Source organism: Gymnoscopelus microlampas, assembly GCF_963454915.1.
Source record: "Gymnoscopelus microlampas genome assembly, chromosome: 24".
Lineage (NCBI taxonomy): Eukaryota > Metazoa > Chordata > Actinopteri > Myctophiformes > Myctophidae > Gymnoscopelus > Gymnoscopelus microlampas.
In genome coordinates this window covers 16,954,904-16,976,694 of record NC_139961.1, presented here as the reverse complement: position 1 = coordinate 16,976,694, position 21,791 = coordinate 16,954,904, and the positions used below count along the sequence as shown (strand labels likewise).

Below are 21,791 nucleotides of genomic sequence, written 5' to 3'. Positions count from 1 at the left end.
TACCCGTGCTATGATGAAAAAAGCAGAAATTACCCACAAAAAATTACTAGCGCAATAAAAGGAGGATTTCCATTTTATAACGCTTCTGAGGCCATGTCTGCTCAGCCAGGTATTGTTCTTATAATGCGTAAAGAGTCTGTCAGTTTTCTACTTGTTATTTCATCCATGAATTTCATGCAACATTACATTACATATTAAAACAATGAAACAACTAATTTAAAATGCATTAGAAGGACAATATCAGCCACCAAAACCAGGGGGGGGTGTTTTCAGCGAGTCTGACGTGGTTAAAATGGAGATTGAAGTTCAATGGCCTTATACACTAAATCGAGCAACTTAAAAACTGACCGGGGTGCACACAAATGCCTGAGTAGAAGTAGGGTGTGCTCCAGAAGTGTTTGAAAGTGAAATACCAGTAAAAATAAAACAGGAAACTTTATAAATGTAAAATTATCAGTGTTGAATTTTGGAAGGAGACAACTAAATGTCTTCTTCTCTGTGTTTCTCCAGTGGTACACGGACAAGGATCATGGTATCGGGGGTTCAGCCAATAAGCACATCTACACCCACATGAGTCACTTCCTCCAGAGGTGCTTCGCTTGACGCCCGCCGGACAGCGGTGGACTCTAAAGTACATTTACTTGAGTCGGTGTTGATTTTGACAGCAAATTTTGATTTAGTTTTAGTCATAGTCTTTTGAATAAAATTCCATTTAGTTTTAGTCATATTTTTAGTCACCTGAAATGCATTTGTTTTTATCTAGTTGTAGTCGACTAAATATCATAAGATTTTAGTCGACTAAAATGTATTTTGGCGGGCTTTGATGGCATCGTAATGGCTGATATTACACTTGGTTGCGTGCTGAAAATAGCCGATCTACGAGCTTGTAGATCTGCTATTTTCAGATCGCAACACCCGAGCGCAACGAAACATAAAATGACTCCACTAGTCACTCCCTAACATTTTAGTCTAGCTTTTATTTGTTGACAAAATTGTCAATATATTTAGTCTTAGTTTTAGTCATCAAAGCTTAGTTTTTACTTAGTTTTCGTCCGTGAAATAAGGTAGTCGACGAACATTTTTCGTCGTAGTTTTAGTCGACGAAATCAACACTGACTTGAGTACTGTAGGCTACTTAAGTATATCTTTTTTATTTTTGTTTAGTTTTTTGCGAGCACATGATTTTCACTCCACTGCATTTCAAAGAGAAATGTCGTCGCAATGCAACGCGCTGTGAGCTTGTAGATCGGCTATTTAAGTATTAAGTATAAAATAGTTGTTAAACTGATTGTGAGGCTATATTAACTAATTGTAGTGGGGACCCCCTGGAACCCCCTTCAAGGACCCCTAGGGGTCCCCGGACCCCAGAAGCACTGGTTTATGAAGTTGTTGACATGGTACAGTACATCGATATGATTGTAAAGGTCCTTGATGGTGTATATCCTCAACTTAACAAAGGAATATAAGGAATAAGTCATATATTTCACTAATAAAAAGGGATTTTGGAGCGAGTGGCTTATCAGGGCAACTAACATTTACTCTGTGAACATTATTCACATTTATTGTAGTACGAATATGGGCATTGAAAATGTGGGTAGGAATTAAAACATGTATTTTATTTTATTTTGCCATAATGTGGTAGCTTTGTGTCCCAAGTGACAGACTCCCAACTATAGCTTTTGTCTTCTCCTTAAAATCCAAAGGTACATTAATGCTGACAAATGAAAATAATGTGCTACCAAAGATATTAGCTATATATTTTTTGTGTTAAATATATACTGATGAAAATGTTGTGCCTTACATTGTCAATGTGTGCCGAAATGTTTATTGCACTGACTTATGCGCAGAGAGATTGTACTACAATAACTTAATAAGTTTTGATGTTGGGTATTTTTGTGAATGCAATATTTTGTACAATGGAGATTTCTATTTGGGTTATTTGATTATTTAAATAAAAAAATATATATAAAAATAACTTTGTCTTAGACTTCATCTATAACTTCAAATTACATCCTGTGTCTCTTGCATGTGAAAAAATAAAAGTACATTTAAATTAATATACAGCTGAGGCTGGGCACTTCAAATGTTTCTTAAATCAGCATCATTCTTCACATGTGCAAATGTATTTGATTGATTGAATACTTTAACCTGCTTTGATAACTATACGGCAGTATAGTAAAAAAAAGAAAGAAAAGCTATGCTAAAACACAAAAAGCCTAGAGGGAGTTTGCACTCAATTCATCAGCAAAATCTTAGTTACATATATATATATTTGTTAAAACCCTGTCGACTATCGATAAGACCATCTTACCCTAGTTAAAAGAAATCTGGGATATTCCAGAAAATATTGATTTCCTTAGTTACCTTATAGTGTGTTGTTGTTTAAACATGAATATGAACTTGGCTTCTTGCCATTATCCACAATCTGAAAACACTTTCAAAACATTTTCATCTTATTCAAGCGCATACGTACAGTATACTGTAGTGAACCAGAGAAACACGTAGGTGTAACCTGATAGCTGAGTGTGTGCCATATGAGGAGTGGGCAGCTCAATTTGGAAAGCGGTGTGAGGTAATGTTAGTAAACATGATTAGAACATGCACGGTACATCATTATCAGACTTACATGTACCCTTCAACTTCTTGTTTATGCCCAAAATGACTGTCCAATTTGTAGCAATTGTAGAAATATTAGGCCTTAATTGTCGAACGTTCAAGTATGTTCATCATGTATACATTACTTATATGTAACTTATGTTATTTCCAAATATTTTGTGTTTAATTACAGTATAGAACTTAAAACAGTCAAAGTTGCATGGTTTGTACTACATAATAGTGGCAGCAACATCGAGTAAAGTCTCAGTTGTACTTAGTTAGGTCAGTGCTGCACGCTGAAAATAGCAGATCTACAAGCTCAGAACGGGCCACGCTGAAACACGCTGAACTTGTAGATCTGCTATTTTCGATCCATGACACCGACACACAACTAAATATAAATCAGCCTTGATATAGCTCTGCCAACATCCCAGATTATTGATTGATTGATTGAATATTTTATTAGGCAAAAAATGGAAACAGATTTTACATTTATAATACTTTGACTAAAAGGTCTGTCTAAAAAAGTCCTTGCGGTCTTGTTTCCATTGGGGTCCATATCGCTACTAGTTAAAGGGCCATCAAATCAAACAGTACAGCCTGTTCTAGTACACATTTAATATAACCAGACCACAAAAAAACAAGTGTTCAAATTGTTGTTTATGTTGTATTTTTTACAGAAGGTACACCACAAAACCCGAAAAAATATAAAAATAATAAAAATGTAATATAAAAGTTACTTTTTATGTTATGGGGCGTTTAAAGGTATGATGGTTGAGCTTAGAAATAAAGATATTAGAAACAGAAGGGAACCCTAACCCTATTGATCTCAGGGAAAGCAAGTTAGTTAAGCAAGCTTTAGGAGACGTGGGAGGGGGCAGTTACTAAAATGAATCAATTTAATCCGTTATATAAAATAATCAATTTAAATAAAGTAATCAATTTTGGGTGGATGGTAAAAAAGAAAAATAAATACAAAAATGTTCAAAAGTAGCACAGTGGTTTTAAGTTCAAGGACCCCTCTTACACTGAGTGTCTTCTCTTACTCTGAGAGTTTGGTTCCATGTGTGTACACTCAAGAGTTACACACCCTAAGAGTCCATTTGGAACCCCCTCAAGGAACTGTGTAGCAGAGTGCTTCCGGTGAGCCAACATGCACAATATTGTACATTATCTTGCACAACATGCACAATATCGTACATTACCAAAATGGAGGATTTACAACGGGTAGCGAGCTGTACAATGGAAAGGCTCTTATTCTCCGGTGAGGATACGTTGGTGCTCGCTCGGGGCACCCGAGCGTCCGAAGCTCTTCCCACTATGTTTACAGGCTTTTTCTCCGGCGTGGACACCCTCAACGTGTGTCTTCAAACTTTCTAACACACTGAAACTCTCGCCACAATGTTCACACGGGAGAGGGTTTTCTTCGGCGTGGACGCCCTTGAGGTGCGCCTTCAAGCTCTCTAACGTGCTGAAACTCTTGCCACAGTGTTGACATGGGAGAGGTTTTTCCTCCGTGTGGATCTTCAGACTCTCTAACGTGCTGAAACCCTTGCCACAGTGTTTGCAGCGGAAACGCGTTTCTCCGGCGTGCGCGCCTCGCTGGTGGGACTTGAGGTGAGCCGACGTCGCAAAACTCTCGTCGCAGTGATTACAGGGGAAAGATTTTTCTCTGGTGTGCACGTGGCGCTTAAGGTGTGCCTTCAAAAGTGCCACCTGACTGAAAGTCATGTCGCAGAATTTACAGCAGAACGGTTTTTCTCCGGTGTGGACGCGCTGGTGCTTCCTCACTTCGAACCCCTTACGGAAAGTCTTTTCGCAATGTTCGCATTTGAAAGGTCTTCCTCCGATGTGGACCGTCGCCTTTCCCGTGTCATTCGGCAGGTCCACGCAAGGCTTTATCGCCTCTCCTGGTTGAGTTAAAGTCTCGGTCAACTGTTGACGACTCTCGGACGTCGGTCGATCCGAGTCTCCTTGATTCTGGCCGGTCGCGGTGCTGGTGGTCTGCTGACTGGCTGCTGAGGGGATCTGTCCGTTCCTCTCCATTTGGCTGTAGAGGTCGTTGTGGCTCCTCTTCATGTGTCGGTGGAAGAAGATCTGAGACTTGAAGGCGTACGGACACCCAGGACAGGAGAAGACTGGAGTCTGGGGAGACTGGGACCTCACTCCTGAGGGAGAGACAGAGAGAGAGATTAAAAATGGGGAATACGGGGGTACGGTGGCACAGTCGGTAGCGCTGTCGTCTCACAGCTAGAAGGTCCTGGGTTCGATTCCCGCCGGGGACGCTGTGGGCGCTGGGGGGGCGTGTCTTCTCCTCCGCGTCATCAGCGCCCATACCCTAGGTGGGGTTAGTGAAAGGGCCCTCGGCTCCCTAGGCTGTGGGGGGAGTGTAGCTAAGTGTCACTTAGAAAATTGGCACCGGGTGAAAAAAAGGGTTACAAAATAATGGGATAAAAATGTAAGAAAAAAAAGGGGGAATACTTAAATATACAAACGTTTTGTCTGAGGCCGATTCTACACATATCTTCAAAATCCTAACAGTTTTCTGAAAAACGTATGTTGCTACATCAGTGGTGCTCAAAACGTTTTCATGTCAAGGAAGGACCCCCAAAATGTATTTGGCGGTGGGCCCCCCATCTCAAATTATTTTGTTCCATGGACCCCCAGAATCAAAGATGCGAGTTAAAAATGTTTCCTTTAAAAAAGATTATACATTCACAAATTTTCATGATTTTAAAAAGAAAATCCAGATCTACAAGCTCATAGCACGGCACGAAGTGACACGCTATGAGCTTGTGTACCTGATATTTTTTAATACCAAAAGTATAACATGACACTTTCCCGGTTGCTTTCCCGGTTAAGTGTGGGTCAAGTGTGTTCAAAGCTGACTGACCTCCACTGGTCTGCTCCCACTCATCACTGTCTTCAGTGACGTCGCTGCTGTCAGATTCAAGTTCAACTTCAACTCCCGAACAGTGTGAAGGAATGTCTTCTTCATCATCATCTTCACAATTCACCACTCCTAATGTCTGCGTTGACACATCAGCCTCCTCTGGTCTCTGAAGCATCTCCTTCTGTGGAGGCTCTGGTTCCTCCTGGTAGAAAAAAAAAGTACGAGTTTTGGGATACTGACATGATACTGATCATGATACTGACTATGACACGCAACAGACATGCTAGTGACATGCTACTGCCCATGCTACTGACATGATACTGACCATATGCTACTAACCATGATACTGACATGCTACTGACAGTTAGAATTAGTGGTGTCAAAAATAATCGAATAATCCTGTAATCGCAATGCGGACATGGACAATTATGAATCGATTCACACATGTCAATAATCGATTAATCGAATAATCTATTTTGAAAAAGAAAATATGTTTTTTTATTACATTTTTTTAATATATATATATTTTTTGTTTTTTAATCATGTTGCTAATTGCACAGAGAAGCAGGCAGATTTATATGTCGTTCAGTATATCTGACTGCTTGTATTGACTGATGGAAAGTTTCCATGTTGTACAATAATATAGAAAAGTGTGATGCATCGCGATGCAACGTCGAATCGAATTATTACAAGGTTAATTGTAATCGATTTGAATCGTTACCTGGTGAATCGTAATCGAATTGAATCGTGAGGGCAGTGCCAACGCACACCTCTAGTTAGAATGAGCATTTGAAAAGGAGATAGTTTTCGTTCTGTCTGTGGTAGCAAGGGAGGCACGTGTGTCAGCACAGCTGACAACATCACATAGCTTGTAAGCCCAGTGTAGTAATTCACCTTATCATCGTTTTCCAAGAACTGGTAATCCATCTGACATTTAGAGAGCTTTTCTGTCAGTGTCCTGTTCTCCTCAAACAAGCGGTTAATTTCGTCACGCCGATAGCTACAAAAACTGCATTCCTGCTGTTCGCCGGCCTTGTCGATCTGCATTTGAGCTACTTTTTCCTTCAGTGTCCTGTTCTCCTCCAACAATCGGTTGATTTCGGCACACAGCGGGGCCACAACACCGGATAGGGGACCAGTGTCCACCTGCTGCCCCTGTGCAAGCCGGTCAAGGTCAACCGATGGTGTCTTCTCTTGTGTGTGCCCGAGGTGTAATGACGGTGCCCAGTCAGGATCAAACTCTAACATTTCCATGGCTGGTTTGCCTGGAGAGAAAAAAAACAAAAAAAACATTGCTAATTAGTTATGTGGTTGCTGTGGAGCAACACAGCTGGGCTACCCAGTCTAGTTGCATTATCTAGTTCAGGGGTCTTCAACAGGGGGTCCGGGACCCCTAGGGGGTCTTCAGAGTTACTACAGGGGGTTCGCCTAATCATTGTGTGATATGATTTTTTTTTACATTAACCACTTGAACCCTAGCGTCCCTTTTCTGAGGAGAACTTTAGCCAAAAATAGCCAATCTACAAGCTCACAACTGCGAGGCGTTGTTAGCTTGTAGATCGGCTATTTTTGGCAAAGAGGTATAGGTATAGAGGGAAAAAAGAACAGTAAACTTAAACAAAAAAATGTAATCTAAAACACAATTTTATACACTATGGAGGGGGACCCTGTGGCTGAAAACGTTGAAGACCCCTGATCTAGTTACTTTTAGTTAGCAAAAACAAAATAGCAGTTTCATTTAATAATTAACCTTGGAGAAAAAACAACAACAACAACATTGCTAACTAGTTATGCAACTTAACAAACTATGAGTCATAGCTCTGCAGAGATTGTCTCTATGTAATGCACTTTTTGGGCAGAAAATAAAATATGTCCGCCAGATGGAAATTACTTATTTTACTCCAGTGGAGTTTATTGGTCATTGTGCTCTAATTTGTGCCGTTGAAATCAACAATTGTGCGATAGATAGATAAGATAGATAGATAGGATAGATAGAAACAAATCTCGCTTGCCCTAAATATAATTCCTGGGGATGCCACTGGGTGCTGGGCTCAGCAAAGCTCAAAACCATATAAATATTTGTATTTAAAAAATAGCACAATTGTTGATTCCAACGGCACAAATTAGAGCACAATGAGCTCTAAAGAATGAGACCATTTGTTTCATATTTCCATAATATGGGGTGCTAACTTCACTGAGGACCTGGATGAGCGTTAGAGAGAACTAACTCTCTGGACTAGCTGTAGAATACAACCCTCGTAGACGTATTTATGATTCTGACGTTTTCAATCTACGAGAGTTGTAGGGTTCACGCCCCATGGAGACATGGACTTTCTGCACTATGCCCGTCAGATACTCCAAACGTGTACAATTTGAAAATAAAGGTGCTTACCCTCAAGCCCCAAATGTTAACTACTTCTACGCGGTAGTAGTTTAATGTAATAATCCATATCTTTCAATAAAGAAGTGTTTTAATGCCGTCTGTGGCCGATTCTCTCGGAAGTTCCCAATGGGCGGTAGTGAGGGGGCGCATCCGGTGAAACCCGGAATTACACTTAATGTAAACAGGAAGTAAACAAGGGTGAAAAAATGGCGTTCGGCCACAGACGGCATTAAAACACTTCTTTATTTAAAGATATGGATTATTACATTAAACTACTACCGCGTAGAAGTAGTTAACATTTGGGGCTTTGGGGTAAGCACCTTTATTTTCAATTTGTACACGTTTGGAGTACTATCTGCGGGGCATAGTGCAGAAAGTCTCCATGGGGGGTGAACCCTACAACTCTCATAGATTGAAAACGTCAGAATCATAAATACGTCTACGAGGTACAGCTATAGTTGCATTAGTTACTTTTAGTTAGCACTACTAAAAAAAACAGCTACAGCAGTTGCATTACCTAGTTACTTTTAGTTAGCACTACTAAAAAAACAGCTAGTCTGCATTACCTAGTTACTTTTAGTTAGCAGAGACAAGATAGCAGTCATGTCTTTGGTAAATAATTGACCTTTGAGAAAATGCCGTGAACAAACACGGCTGTGCTTTGACAGGTTGTCGAAAGTCAGGTCTTTGCGTCGTACAGCTGCGATCCAAGCCATCCTACGTCTCTTGGACAACTCGTCCATTTGAGCTCCTTGGTGTCGCTTCCATGCTGGAAAACTGAAAAATTGTATTACTCCTTTATCTGCTACCTTGGCTCGACGCAACCTGCCATCAGTGTTGCTATTGCACTTAAGAACTGAGCAATTCCTCGTCATTGTGAGTAAAATAAGAAAGAACACGATCGAGTCACTGTTTACTCTCTGAGCTGTGTTCCGTGAGAGCAGCAATAACTGCAGTGTTCCGTGAGCAGAAATAACTTATCAGAAATAAGACTTTTTTCCGGTCGACGATCTCTTCAGAATAAGAGTACGATACACAGTAAAAAGAAGCCATTGAAAAACGATGTATTTGCGCATTAAAACTATAAGGGGTCCATGGGGTGGTTCCAGGGAGTCCCCAGCAAAAGTAGTTAACCACTTTATCCGTAAGTTGTCTATTCAAAAATAGCACATCTACAAGCTCGCAGCACGGCACAAAGTGACGGGCTGCGAGCTTGTAGATCTGCTATTTTTGAAAAATGTTGAAATTCTTTTGAACATTTAGATTTTTTGATAGATTCTTATTAGGCAAAAGAATGTAAAACAACACAGTTACATTAATAATACTTTTGTCTAAAAGGTCCGACCAAAAAAGTCCTTGCGGACTTGTTTCCGTTGGGGTCCTTGAATTAATTTCATAGACATATATGTAGTAGCCTAGCAACCAAACATTTCAATTCAACACAAAAATGCAGAGAAAAATACACTATGTACAAAAAATCAAAACAAAAAAACACAAATCTCTTCTGGGGGTCCCTGGCTGAAAATATTTTCAGATGGGGGTCCGCGGACACATATATATCAATTTGGGGGGGGGGGGTCCTTGACATGAAAAAGTTTGAGAACCACTGCTCTAGTATAGGCAATTTAAAAGACATACATCATAAATGTATTGTTTAGATACATTTGTGTCTTTAAAAAAAATATTAAATGCGGTGATCTTACTTTGAGGGCAACCGGAAACCTTATATTTGCTAGCTCCAGAACCGGATGTCCTATAGTTGTTTACTGAACGGAGCTAAAGAAGCACTTCTTCTTCTTAGTTTCCGGCAGGCTGTACACTGACAAGTGTAATGCTGCCCTCCACAGGCGAGGGTTTTACTGCTTTACCCTACCAGTGGTTCTCAACCTGTGGGTCATGATTTTGGAGGGGTCCCAAGATGATCGTGAAGTGACAATTTAAGGATTTTTAAAGACCTTTTTAATACTTCAAGTCTCGACTGTACCACTGTCCTGTCTGTTGTGATATAGGATATAAGGCTGCCCCCTGGGGGGGCGCAGGTAGTTCTAAATAATGATGGCTGACTGTAACACACAGATCCGGTCTCTCTGTATTGAGAGAGACCGGATCTGTGTGTTATCAGTCAGCCATCTCTATTTAGAACTACCTATATATATATATTATATATACTACTTGTGATATATCCTATATCACAACACTGTCCACTGAGGTCACAATACAGAATGGAATTTATTCATCATTCAATTTATTTGACAATGCTGACATTTCTATCACTTAATCAGTAGGAACTTAATATTGTTTCCTGAAATAACACAAACAATGAATAATTCCATGAACACTTCAGGTACAACTCCAGCTGGACCTGAAGTGAGGGGACAAAAACAAGAATAATGTAGTTCAGTTCAGGGGTCTTCAACAGGGGGTCCGGGACCCCTAGGGGGTCCTCAGAGTTACTACAGGGGGTCCGCCAAGTCTTTGTGTGATATGATTTTTTTTTTAACCTTAACCACTTAAACCCTAGCATCCTTTTTCTGAGGAGAACTTTAGCAAAAAATAGCAGATCTACAAGCTCACAACGCCCCGCGCTGCAAGGTGTTGTGAGCTTGTAGATCGGCTATTTTTGGCAAAGAGGTGTTTGGTGTAGAGGGAAAAAAGAGCAGACCAAGTAAACAAAAAAAAGTTGAATCTGAAACACAATTTTATACAATATAGAGGGGGTCCCTGCTTCATCTCTCTCTCAGCTAGGGGGTCCTTGGCCTGAAAACGTTGAAGACCCTAGCTGATGTAGATGACAAGTAATGACACAACAGCAATAAGGCATCACTGAATTGGCCACCAGATGTCAACCTTGTGTCATTTTATTATGTTATGTATTATGATCGAGTGCACCCGTCTTGCCATGGATTTGTAATCCTGAGTGTTAAACTCTTTACACACCATAGCCTGGCTCCAGCCCCTGAATCGGAGTGAAACTAAATGAAAATTCAGGTCGAGTGCCAGGCTCCTCAACATCATGTGTGCTCCCTGGAGGAAGTGGAGCGAATGTGTGATCCGTGTGGAACTAATGAGTTTTGATTGATTGATTGATTGATTGATTGATTGATGTACTTTATTTAGTAAGACATGAGAACAACGGCCTACATGGAAGTACAATTCACGATACAAGGTCTACTATGTTTAAAGCACTAGGCTTGTTTAAAATGAGATCCCCACGCACAAATAATCATGATGACATTTAAGAGACAGAAAGATATACACACTACTATACAGAACGTCATACAATCAGCTTACAAGGTTACTGGTATGAAACATAAGAAATATGTACAAGAAAAAAGTTCGGGGGAGGGTGGTGGTGGGGGGGTTAGGTTAAGACTTTGACAGGGGCTAGTTTGGAATTGCAGCCTCCTGAAGGTGTTTCTTTAGGGCAGTTTTGAAAGTGAGTAGGGTTGTACACTCCTTTACTCCTTTTAGTAGGGAATTCCACATTTTTGTTGCATAGCATGAGAACGAGTTCATTCCCTTTGTTGTGCCAAGTGTGGGTTGAACATGATCACTAGTGAGAAAGAAATATTTTACTAAAATACACATATTCTACCAGAACTGCCCCCCTTCTCCCTCCCTCCCTTCTCCCTCCCTCCCTGTGGGGAAGGCCATTCTCGCCTACAAATAATAACCTTGCGTCACCAGGCTTCTTCGCTTTACAAGCTGTTTGTGAACTTATCTGTGCTACACATTCACTGTCTCTTTAAAACCACTGCTGCAAACATCCAGGAAGTCCCTCCCTTTGCCTCTCCCACTCTTCTTCAGAAAAGAAACTCAGAGCTGTTGTTTGTTTTCTCTCCCAGTCTTTCTTCAGAGTTAACCAGAGGGTTGTGTGTTTTCTCTCAGTGTGAGTGTGGTTGTCAGTCAAATGGCACAACAGCAACAGACATGTGAGCTGGACCAGGACCAGTTCTGTTGCCCTGTCTGTCTGGACCTTCTAAAGGAACCAGTGACTCTACACTGTGGACACAGTTACTGTAGAAGCTGTATTGAGGGTTACTGGGACCAGTATGAGGAGACTGGAGTCTACAGCTGTCCCCAGTGCAGAGAGACCTTCAGTCCCAGACCTGTTCTGAGGAAGAACACCTTGCTGGCTGAGGTGAGATGACCTTACACGTTACAACCACACATTAAACTACATGTTCTGCTACAGAAAACTCCTTGTTACCTATTTTGATAGATGGTACTCATTCTATGCACATACTACGTATGTGTATGTTGGTTATTTGTTCACATTGTTATGTAGGGGAGACCGGGGACGAAAGTAACACTTTTTGTATTTGCCTTCATAATTCACAGACTACTTGAAATACAGTATCCTAGTCATCTTTTGCTATAAGAAAGATATATATGTGCCCTAATTAATACATTTTTTAAGCTTTCACGAATAAGGACAAGACTAAAATATTAATTTGAATGCAATGAGTCACAGTGTTACGATTGCCCTCGGGACTTTGAAATGTAGTGACATTTAGTGAAATGTTAATTTCACTAAATGTTAATTTACTAACATAAAAGTATGTAATCCCAGACACAAAATCTGCTTGCATTGAAAACACATCTTGCTACCATAATTGACGGCCACAGTCATGGAGTGTACACGAGTGTATGTGCTCAATTGCCAAGCAGACACATGGCCCAACTAACTCCACATTTTCCCCCAAAATTCCTCAATATTCTGCCTGTGACACCAGCTGCTTCGCATCCCATCACTGTACTTGCAGGATGTACAATTAATATCAAACGCATTATGCTCCAATACTTATGCAAATAACTTCGCCAACACAAAATTCACGTCCGGGTGTTCCTTTTCACCAGCCAATCACCTTTCACGTTGCCACGTCCGTTGCCACGTCGCGCTGACGTACGCTAAACAAGCGCTGCCGTGCGCACAATGCAAACGAGCCCAAAGGCGCGCAAAAATAAGCCGACCATTGCTTAGACACAAAGTCAGACCTGGCAACGCAGCCTACGCCAATCATGTGTGAGAGATCTACAAGCTATGGGGCAGAGACGCCACCGTATCTTAGCAACAACTACAGCGCTCACTCTCATTGGTCGTGTCACGCTAAGAGCAGTCTCCAGACAATGGCATCGCAGACAGCTTGCTGTTACTGCTGTAGCCATCACAGGCAGTTGCAGCACGACCGACAGGGCGCTGTGATAGCTGCCATGTCGCTAACGCTAACGTGGTTGTCATGCCTGCAGCGGCTGTGCAATCACTTTGTCAACAATGCACGTTCGTGTGGTGAATGTCAATATTGCTGCTCAGTTCGTCCATTGTAGATGGTGTATGTTTGTGTGCGTCTTCTGGAGAACGTAATGGCAGGACCGCCCCGTGCAACGCATGTTAGGCTGCATTATGGTCATGTAGTAATTTCAGATAATTTCGCTCCGATTAGAGCAGTGCTTATCAACCCTTTCACGCCGCCCCCCCCCCCCCCCCCCCCCCCCCCCCCAAATACACGTACTTGATCTGGGACCCCCCCATTCTGTTTGACTCCGTTCCACAAGTAAATATTGTGAAAATAGCCGATCTACAAGCTCGAAACGCCTCACGTTGAGAGGCTTTGTAAGCTTGTAGATCGGCTATTTTCTACATGATTGCCTCTTTCTTACATTCTTTGCCAATGTGGCCCATGTTTTCATAGTATAGTTTGTTGACTACTTCTGTTGCAGAAATGGCCATTTCCTTTACTTTCGTTTTTTTATTGTCTCCGCCAGGCCGAAAGGCATGGCGCAAGACTATGTTTCACCCCCTGTCCGTCCGTCTGTGATAGCTAATCTCTCACATCGTTGACTTGATCGCAGCAAAATAACAGCCCGATGTGGAGAGTCAGTGAAATGGAGGAGGGGCCGCAGGGCGACCGCACACATCGCTGAACCAATGGTAGCCCACGGATGTTTCCTCTGGGGATTTACAATCTGCCCCTCTATGCCACATATCATCCGCACTACAGGGTCTTCACTGACCGAGCCACGGCCCCACTGACCCTCATGACGCTACGCCACTTATATGAGTTGCCAAGTGGCCGCGGGCGCAACGTGGGCGTGGCCGCGGGCTAGACGCGAGCCCCCGCGTAGCGGGGGCGAGCTTCTAGTTGTTACAATTGACCCCGGTCACTTTGTTACAATTGCCCCCGATGGGTCAACCATGATAAAATCCCATATTCTAGAAACACCTATACTAGCATAGGCTGCTGATGTTAATTTGTGACCAATGACATAGCGATACAATTAATCTAAGTTTAAATCAGCTGACATCTTATCTTTAGACAGCAGAAGGAAAATACTGTACACTCAAAAATCTACGTTTACACCTCAAAATCAGTTTTTTGTTGAAAACTTCTGCTGAGATGAAATTATCATTCTATCCTTCCATAGGCAGAGAGAGGACCCTACTGAGCATGTGCACAAGAAGTCTCACCCCTCTAGCTTGTTCCTAATTAGAATGATTGAGTGTTACTTTTGCCCCCTGTTACTTTTGTCCCCTGTCTCCCTATATTACATATATATATACATTAATGATATAGTGTTTGTTCACAAATACTATAAGAATGTTGTTAAGATAACGTGTTAGACCAGTGGTTCTCAAAGTGGGGTCTGGGGACCCCCAGCGGTCCATGAGGGGGTTCCAGGGGGTCCCCAACAAAATGTGTTAAAAGAGCACCACATCGCAACGTTACATGCAATATTTTTTTTTTTACATTTTAACTACATAAATCTTGTATGAGAGTCCCTGGCACTAAATACTTTCAGATGGGGGTCCGTGGACATGAAAAAGTTTGAGAACCACTGGTTTAAACAAATGCTAGGTTTGATGTTATCTTAGTTTTGCAGTCCCTTACAGTACTTTACAATACGCTATGCTGTCATTTTGTTGATTAGGGTAATTCACTCTGATCTTTGACTGTGTTAGTCACTGGTTAACCAATAACCATTCAACTCTAGCTTCCCTATTCTTGGCACGTCATACTGTAGGCAAACATAATAGCAGATACAGTACATAGGTTTATAGTGGTTAAACGTGTCTGCTAAATGCTTACGTTGCAAATAACATCATTAAAGATTATATATATTTTTAAATAATTTAACAACATAAAGCAATCAACTTTATGGAATGCAAATGTTCAGAACCACAGTGTTCAGATAATGTTACAATGATCTCGCTGGATTAACTTACTGTAATTTCTCACTGTGTTTATCACCATGAACTTCACACTGTGGTGTATTTGTCATCAGTGAGTGACCTCCCCTCTTCCCCTCTCCTCTTCTCTTTACTTCCAGGTTGTGATGAAGCTGAGCAGTACAGGAGGTCAGCAGTCTTCCGTCTCTGCTGCTCTGCTGTACGCCGGTCCAGCAGACGTGGCCTGTGATCTCTGCACCGGAGCCAGACGTCGCAAAGCTCTCATGTCTTGTCTGGTGTGTCTGGCCTCTTACTGTGAGACTCACCTCCAGCCTCACTACAATGCTCCTGTGTTGCAGAAGCACAAGCTGGTCCCAGCCACCGACAAACTGCAGGAGAAGATGTGCTCCAGTCATAACAAGCTGATGGAGGTGTTCTGTCGCACAGACCGCGAGTGTATCTGCTATCTGTGCATTCTGGATGAACATAAGGGCCATGACATGGTGTCAACTGCTGCAGAGAAGGCTGAGAAACAGGTAGGACCTCGATCACTTGAAGACAAATCATGAGATAGATCATGTTTTAAAGATAGAAGTAGAACTAAAGAACCATGTCAGAGACATTAAAAGCACAAACCAGGGTGTTTAAATATAAAAAAGTATAACAAATAAAAAGTATTAAAGGATGAAGTACACTCATTTTGGACCCAATGAAAAACTTCATGAATCATATTTCACGTCCGTTAATCTTGCCCCTGCAAAAGTGGATTTTGGAGAAGTTACACAGTTGATTAAAGATGACGTGTGGATCCAAACTAAACTGTCTGCAATTTCACTTGGCTTTACCCTGTATTCTCTACGAGTTCTCTGGATAGAATTGGTATTCCAACTTGAAAATGTGCTTTGTTTACAAGCCGAACTGTCTCTTCCTGTTTCTTGCAGAAACAGCTGGTGACAATTCAGGAGGAAGTCCAGCAGAAGATCCAGGAGAAAAGGCAGGAGCTGAAAGACCTGAGACAGGTCATGGAGGCCCTGAACGTGAGCTGATAATGATAATAGTTCTTGTTCTTGTGTTTACTGTGATGCTATATGGAGGAGACAGTCCCTTGTGTCATCAGAAGCACTAAAGAAGTGGTTCTCAAACCTTTTCATGTTAACCCCCCAATTAATATGTATTTGGCTGCGACCCACATTTGAAAATATTTGTGTGCCACCAACCCACATATTTCACATTCTCTCAAGATGTTTTCAAATTAGCAGATCTACAAGCTCACAATAGTTTGTGACGCATTTGCGATGTGTTGTGAACTTTTAGAACGCCTATTTTCAAATAGCTGATGTAAATAGGATTTTGGTTGTTTTTTATGCTATATTAACTCATTTTCCTGGGGACCCCCTGAAGGACCCTTGAGGTCCACTGCAATAAAGTACCCAGAATGACAGTAAAGAACAGTCCATCATATCATGGAACTTCTGGAATGGCCAACAATACTTGACTGAATTTATTCCCCACAAATTTCTACAGAAACATGACATCTAATAACCAAGAGTTTCTTTCTTTCTTCCTTTCGACGGGACAATGCACATTAATGCACTTTCATGTATTTCCATACATAAAAGTGAAATGAATCAGCTAATCATGATCTCATGTAAACTTGCCAGATTTAGCTAGAAGCTAATTTCCAGCCATAGTCCCCAAATACAAAACACAACAATACAAACATAACAAAATACAGAAAAAAACTAAACAATAACTACCTAAAGAGTTGATTTAAGAATACCATACCTAGTTTAAGCCTAACTAAAAAAATATATAACTACTAATTGCTAACAAGTCAAATATCTAAAACGGTAAAATATGTAAGACCAACATTTTAATATATAAGAATTAAGGTTTATCCATGTGCATATATTTGGGAAATGTTTAACCATTGTCTTATGTACATCAGCTATTTGAAATAGCAGATCTGTCTGTAGATTTGGTATTAAAACACTGTGTGTGTGTGTGTGTGTGTGTGTGTGTGTGTGTGTGTGTGTGTGTGTGTGTGTGTGTGTGTGTGTGTGTGTGTGTGTGTGTGTGTGTGTGTGTGTGTGTGTGTGTGTGTGTGTGTGTGTGTGTGTGTGTGTGTGTAACAGAGCTCTGCAGAAGCAGCAGTGGAGGCCAGTGACAGGATCTTCAGTGAGATGATGGTCTCCATTGAGAGAAGACGCAGTGAGCTTAAAGAACTGATCAGAGATCAGCAGCAGACTGCAGTGGCTCAGACTGAGGCTCTCCTGAGGCAGCTGGAGGACCACATGGAGCAGCTGGAGAGGAGACATGCTGACCTGGAGGAGCTGTCCAACACCGATGACAGCATCACTTTCATCCAGGTTCCACACATGGCATTTTACTGTTTGGTTTTGACTCATTTAGGAGAAATCAGCTTCATATTTAATTTCATTCCATTCCATCATGTCATATTATATTACATTACATCATAGTATACTACATGACATGGCATAACATGACATTATTAATGATGGTAGTTACTAATACTAAACAGTATCGGATCTGTATCTGGTACAGACCAGAACAACAATGTCAGAATTAAGCTTATTATTTGACGTGAGCACAATTCTTTTCTACAATTGTCATAATTGTAAACATTTTCCAAAAATAGCAGATCTACAAGATCAGCTTCTGAGCTTGTAAAAATATTTTGAAAGTATAACATCATTCAATATCTGCTCTGTACAATTTGTGTTCGTAGATTGGAACATAAATGTACTTTTTATTGATATGCTAAAACACATTTACATTGTTAATCACGATCATTTATAATTACACAGTTACATTTATAATGCTTTTGTCTAAAAGGTCCGGCCAAAAAAGTCCTTGCGGGCTTGTTTCCGTTGGGGTCCTTGAATTAATTTCATAGACATATAGTAGCAACCAAACAGTTCAAAAATCAACAAATGAATACAGAGGGAAAAAATATATATACCATTATGTACAAGAAAGGCATGAGAAAATAAACAAATATATACAAAAAAAAGCATTAGAAAATAAAATAAAAAGTATGTACCAAAAAAAAAGGGGGGAGGGGGGGGGGTCGTCTGTCTACAGGGAAACTGGTACTAGCTCCTCTTTAGGCCTCCAGAAAGATGAGTTTTTAGGGCTGTTTTGAATGAGCCCAGCGAACTGCATTTTTTGAGGGATGGGGTTAGACTATTCCATTCCTTGGTGGCCGTGCTGTAGAAGGAGAATTTGCCCATGTTTGTTTTATGGGTGGGTGTTACCAGATTGTTGTTTACGCTCCCTCTAGTTTTGTGACTGTGGGTGTCACTAACTTTTTCGAGGTACTTATACAGATATGCGGGTATAGGGGGCATTTCGGGCAAATCTGCATTTACAATTTTGAAGACCAGTCCCATTTTTAGTTGTATAACCCTGTCTTCCACCCTGAGCCAGCCTAGGCTGGCAAAGTGAGTGGGAGAGAGGTGGGTCATGGGCCCTAGTCCGAGAAGTAGTCGAATCAGTAGTCGAACCAATTGTGATCAATGTACTAATCTATTGATCTCTTGGTATAATGTTCTTCCATCCCTGTCTATACTGGTTCACTTTTCTTTCTCCAGAGTTTCCAGTCTCTCTCGAGTTCCAGTGGATCTCCAGTCTCACCCAGTGTGGTCATCTGTCCTCCGAGGTCCTTCACAGATGTGATTGATGTCGTGTCTGGTCTGAGAGACCAACTAGACAACATCCTGAAGACAACTTGGCCAGAGATATCAAAGAGAGGTGAGATTTAAATGCGTTTCTCGTTATTCTAACCAGACACATAGAAAACATGGATTGATGAAGTCAGAAGGCAACTGGAAAGATTTGAACTGGAGCAGACTGATGGTACACAGGTTGGCTGTCTGTCAGATTAGACAGTGCAATTGAAGAATTTAAGCAAGAATATTCCTCAAAGGAGAGGTTAGGGTTAGATTTACATGTCTTTATTGTTTTTTTAACCGGCCCCTACTGTACAGTACATTTCTAAGTGTTGAACCAGTTTGTACAGGTGGAAGTATGTCTGGGAAGGCTACTAAAGCCTGTAGTATGGGGGCAGTACATTAGTGAGACATGCATTTCATGTTACCCGCTACAGTATATAAATGCACCATTTACCATTTTTGTATTATTATTATTATCATTATTATAACATTTGTGTTCTTAATAAATGATCTAGGGGAGTTCTCTCTCTTGATTGGATGAAATGTTTTGTTTACAAGAAAAGAAAAGAACAAAAGTTGAAAAGGGGAGATATCATATGCTATATATGTGAATGTGCCTTTAAGAGAGCTACGTTATGACACTGCCGTAAAGCAGGTCTGTAGTTGTCTTTTACGTAGGCTCACGCTGCATGTTTTACATGTCCGAAGTCAGCAGTAAAGTCTATTGGATTTTACCCTTTGTGTGGACATTGAAATCCTTTACAATGTCATGATGACCTTTACTGTTTTCTTGTGTCTCCAGTTGATGTTTTACATCCAGCGGAGCCTCAGACCAGAAAGGACTTTTTACAATGTGAGTCCATGTTGATGCAGGTTCTGAACGTTGAAGTTTCAATCTGATATGTTGTTATTTAAAGCTCCAATGAGTTTGATCTGAGAGACTAACTCTAAACACTGTAAGGTTCATGAGGTTTTTCTTTTGTCGTGTGTTCTCACAGATTCCTCTCCTCTGTCTCTGGACATGAACACAATATGCAAAAGTCTCTCCCTGTCAGAGGAGAAGAGGAAGGTGACTTTAACACAACAACAACAACCTTACCCTGATCATGCAGAGAGATTTACTCTATACAGTCAGGTGTTGTGTACAGAGGGTCTGTCTGAACGTGGTTACTGGGAAGTAGAGTGGAGTGGTAGAGGGGTTCGTATAGGAGTATCTTATAAAGACATCCGCAGAGACAGCGCCATTGGAGAGAATGATAAATCCTGGTGTTTACGGTGCATTAATAAAAACTACAGTTTCAGACACAACTGTGATGGCACTAACGTGTCAGGGCCTCTCTCCTCCAGAGTGGGGGTGTACCTGGATCACAAGGCAGGAACTCTGTCCTTCTACAGTGTCTCTGACACAATGACCCTCCTACACACAGTTCAAACCAAATTCACACAACCTCTCTATCCAGGGATAATGCCTTGGAGCTATGGAGATACAGCAGAGCTGTGTAAGACAGTGAGCACAGTCTTGCGATCGAGAAAGGTCGTCACAGGCAGACCTGTATCCCGAGAGAAGACAGACTATGCACCCACTGCACACAAAAGGAAGTGGAAACCGAGCTACACTTCCTAACCGTCTGTCCATTGTACCAAGACATCAGAGACACATACTTCCCACAGATTACAACCACACACAGAGACTTTGAAAACATGACCAACGACAAAAAACTCCCATATCTGCTGGGCGAAGTACAACAATGTGCAAACACAGCAGCAAGATTCGTGAGTTGTTGTGATAGGAGAAGGATATCGAACGGAACACAACCACCCTAAAGACTAATCATTGTGTATATTCCTGCACTATACCTGCACCCAGTGATCTTGGTACATAGAAATTGATCTATTGAAGATTCTGACTTTCAAATGTACATTTTTTGTTTTGATTGTATTGCTGTATTGTTGTATTGTGCTTTTTGCTTTGGCAATGTAAACGTATGTTTTCTCATGCCAATAAAGCCCTTTGAATTGAATTGAATTGTAAGACATGGTAGACATGTTAAGAATACTGATGATGATATTCAGTTGAAAACGTGTGTTTTCTTAATTTGATTATAGATTTTCTCTTCTAGATAAATACTGTGTAAGAATGATGTGTACAGTATACTACACCATCATGATCAAACAATCCATTGTGTTCCGCTCATTGCATTTCTTTAATAAGCCTGCTGCAGACAATCATTATACAGTATGCCCTGTTATCTTGTTCTCAAACTGGGTTGAGACCCCCAGGGGGTCCCCAAATGATGATAATATGCTTAATGTGCAAAATTGATTTCTCACTCTAAACAAACCAACATACAGTATGTATAGTGTATACAGGGTATCTGCACATTTCTTTCAAGACCTATTGAATACTTCTAAAACGAAAAATAAAATGAGACATTACTGTGTCAAAAGTAATCAACAAACTATACTATAAAAAATTGTCAAACATTGGCCAAATATTACCTGACAAAGAGACAGAAATTGTGAAAATAGCAGATCTACATGCTCATAACGCCTCATGTTGCGAGGCGTTGTGAGCTTGTAGAACTGCTATTTTCACAATATTAATGAAGTCAAATTAAATGTAATGCCTCAACTCCTGCAAAAAGTGCTTGTCAGGGTGGGTGGTCCCCAGTTCAAATATGATTATTTTGGGGGGTCACGGCCTGAAAGGTTTGAGAACCACTGGTGTAATGTCTTACTCCTCAGTCCTCAATGTGTCAATAAGGTATTGTGTGTGAGCAGTTAATCCATTTAATTGCTTATACAAATATATTTAAGGTTTTTGTTTTTTACCCCCCCCCCCCTATTATTTCTTATCTCCCATTTTGTAAATGCAGTAGAACCTTTGAGTCCTTCAAACAGTTAAACACTTAAAACCTGCCATGTTAAAAACAAAAGAGGGGGGATAAGCTTCTGTAATTTCTTCAATATCCGATCTAAAAGCTCACAACTTATCTGGCAAAATGAACAAAATGTTTCAATTCACATAAAGGAGTTTGAGAGCATCAGGTAATCGTA

The 21,791-nt window shown here is 40.9% G+C and overlaps 3 protein-coding genes across 4 annotated transcripts in view; 2 read left to right on the top strand and 1 right to left on the bottom strand.

The window, feature by feature from the left end:
• LOC311041082 (dipeptidyl peptidase 4-like) overlaps nt 1–1,916 on the top strand; it is a 40,739-nt gene extending 38,823 nt beyond the window's left edge. The window contains exon 25 of the mRNA XM_084051527.1: nt 511–1,916. Within this exon, the coding sequence (XP_083907653.1) occupies nt 511–603 (93 nt within the window). The 3' untranslated portion in view covers nt 604–1,916. The remainder of the gene's footprint in view (nt 1–510) is intronic.
• Nucleotides 1,917–3,118: 1,202 nt separating this feature from the next.
• Nucleotides 3,119–8,776, bottom strand: LOC311040479 (uncharacterized protein). 2 transcript variants are annotated; one of them, XM_084050792.1, is made up of 5 exons: nt 8,497–8,776; nt 6,383–6,753; nt 5,489–5,690; nt 3,801–4,763; nt 3,119–3,769 (listed from the first exon to the last, which is right to left on the bottom strand). In XM_084050792.1, exons 1-4 carry the CDS (start codon nt 8,744–8,746, stop codon nt 3,850–3,852), a joined length of 1,737 nt encoding a protein of 578 aa, XP_083906918.1. In that variant the 5' UTR covers nt 8,747–8,776; the 3' UTR covers nt 3,119–3,769; nt 3,801–3,849. The 2 variants fall into 2 exon arrangements, with proteins under 2 accessions (XP_083906918.1, XP_083906917.1); XM_084050791.1 differs by having other exon boundaries at nt 3,119–4,763.
• A 2,918-nt stretch (nt 8,777–11,694) lies between these two features.
• Nucleotides 11,695–20,753, top strand: LOC311040571 (E3 ubiquitin/ISG15 ligase TRIM25-like). The gene is made up of 7 exons (XM_084050902.1): nt 11,695–12,012; nt 15,201–15,575; nt 15,981–16,076; nt 17,175–17,492; nt 18,654–18,813; nt 19,537–19,587; nt 19,733–20,753. The coding sequence occupies exons 1-7, from the start codon at nt 11,782–11,784 to the stop codon at nt 20,356–20,358; spliced, it is 1,857 nt and encodes a 618-aa protein (XP_083907028.1). The 5' UTR covers nt 11,695–11,781; the 3' UTR covers nt 20,359–20,753.
• Nucleotides 20,754–21,791: the final 1,038 nt, after the last annotated feature.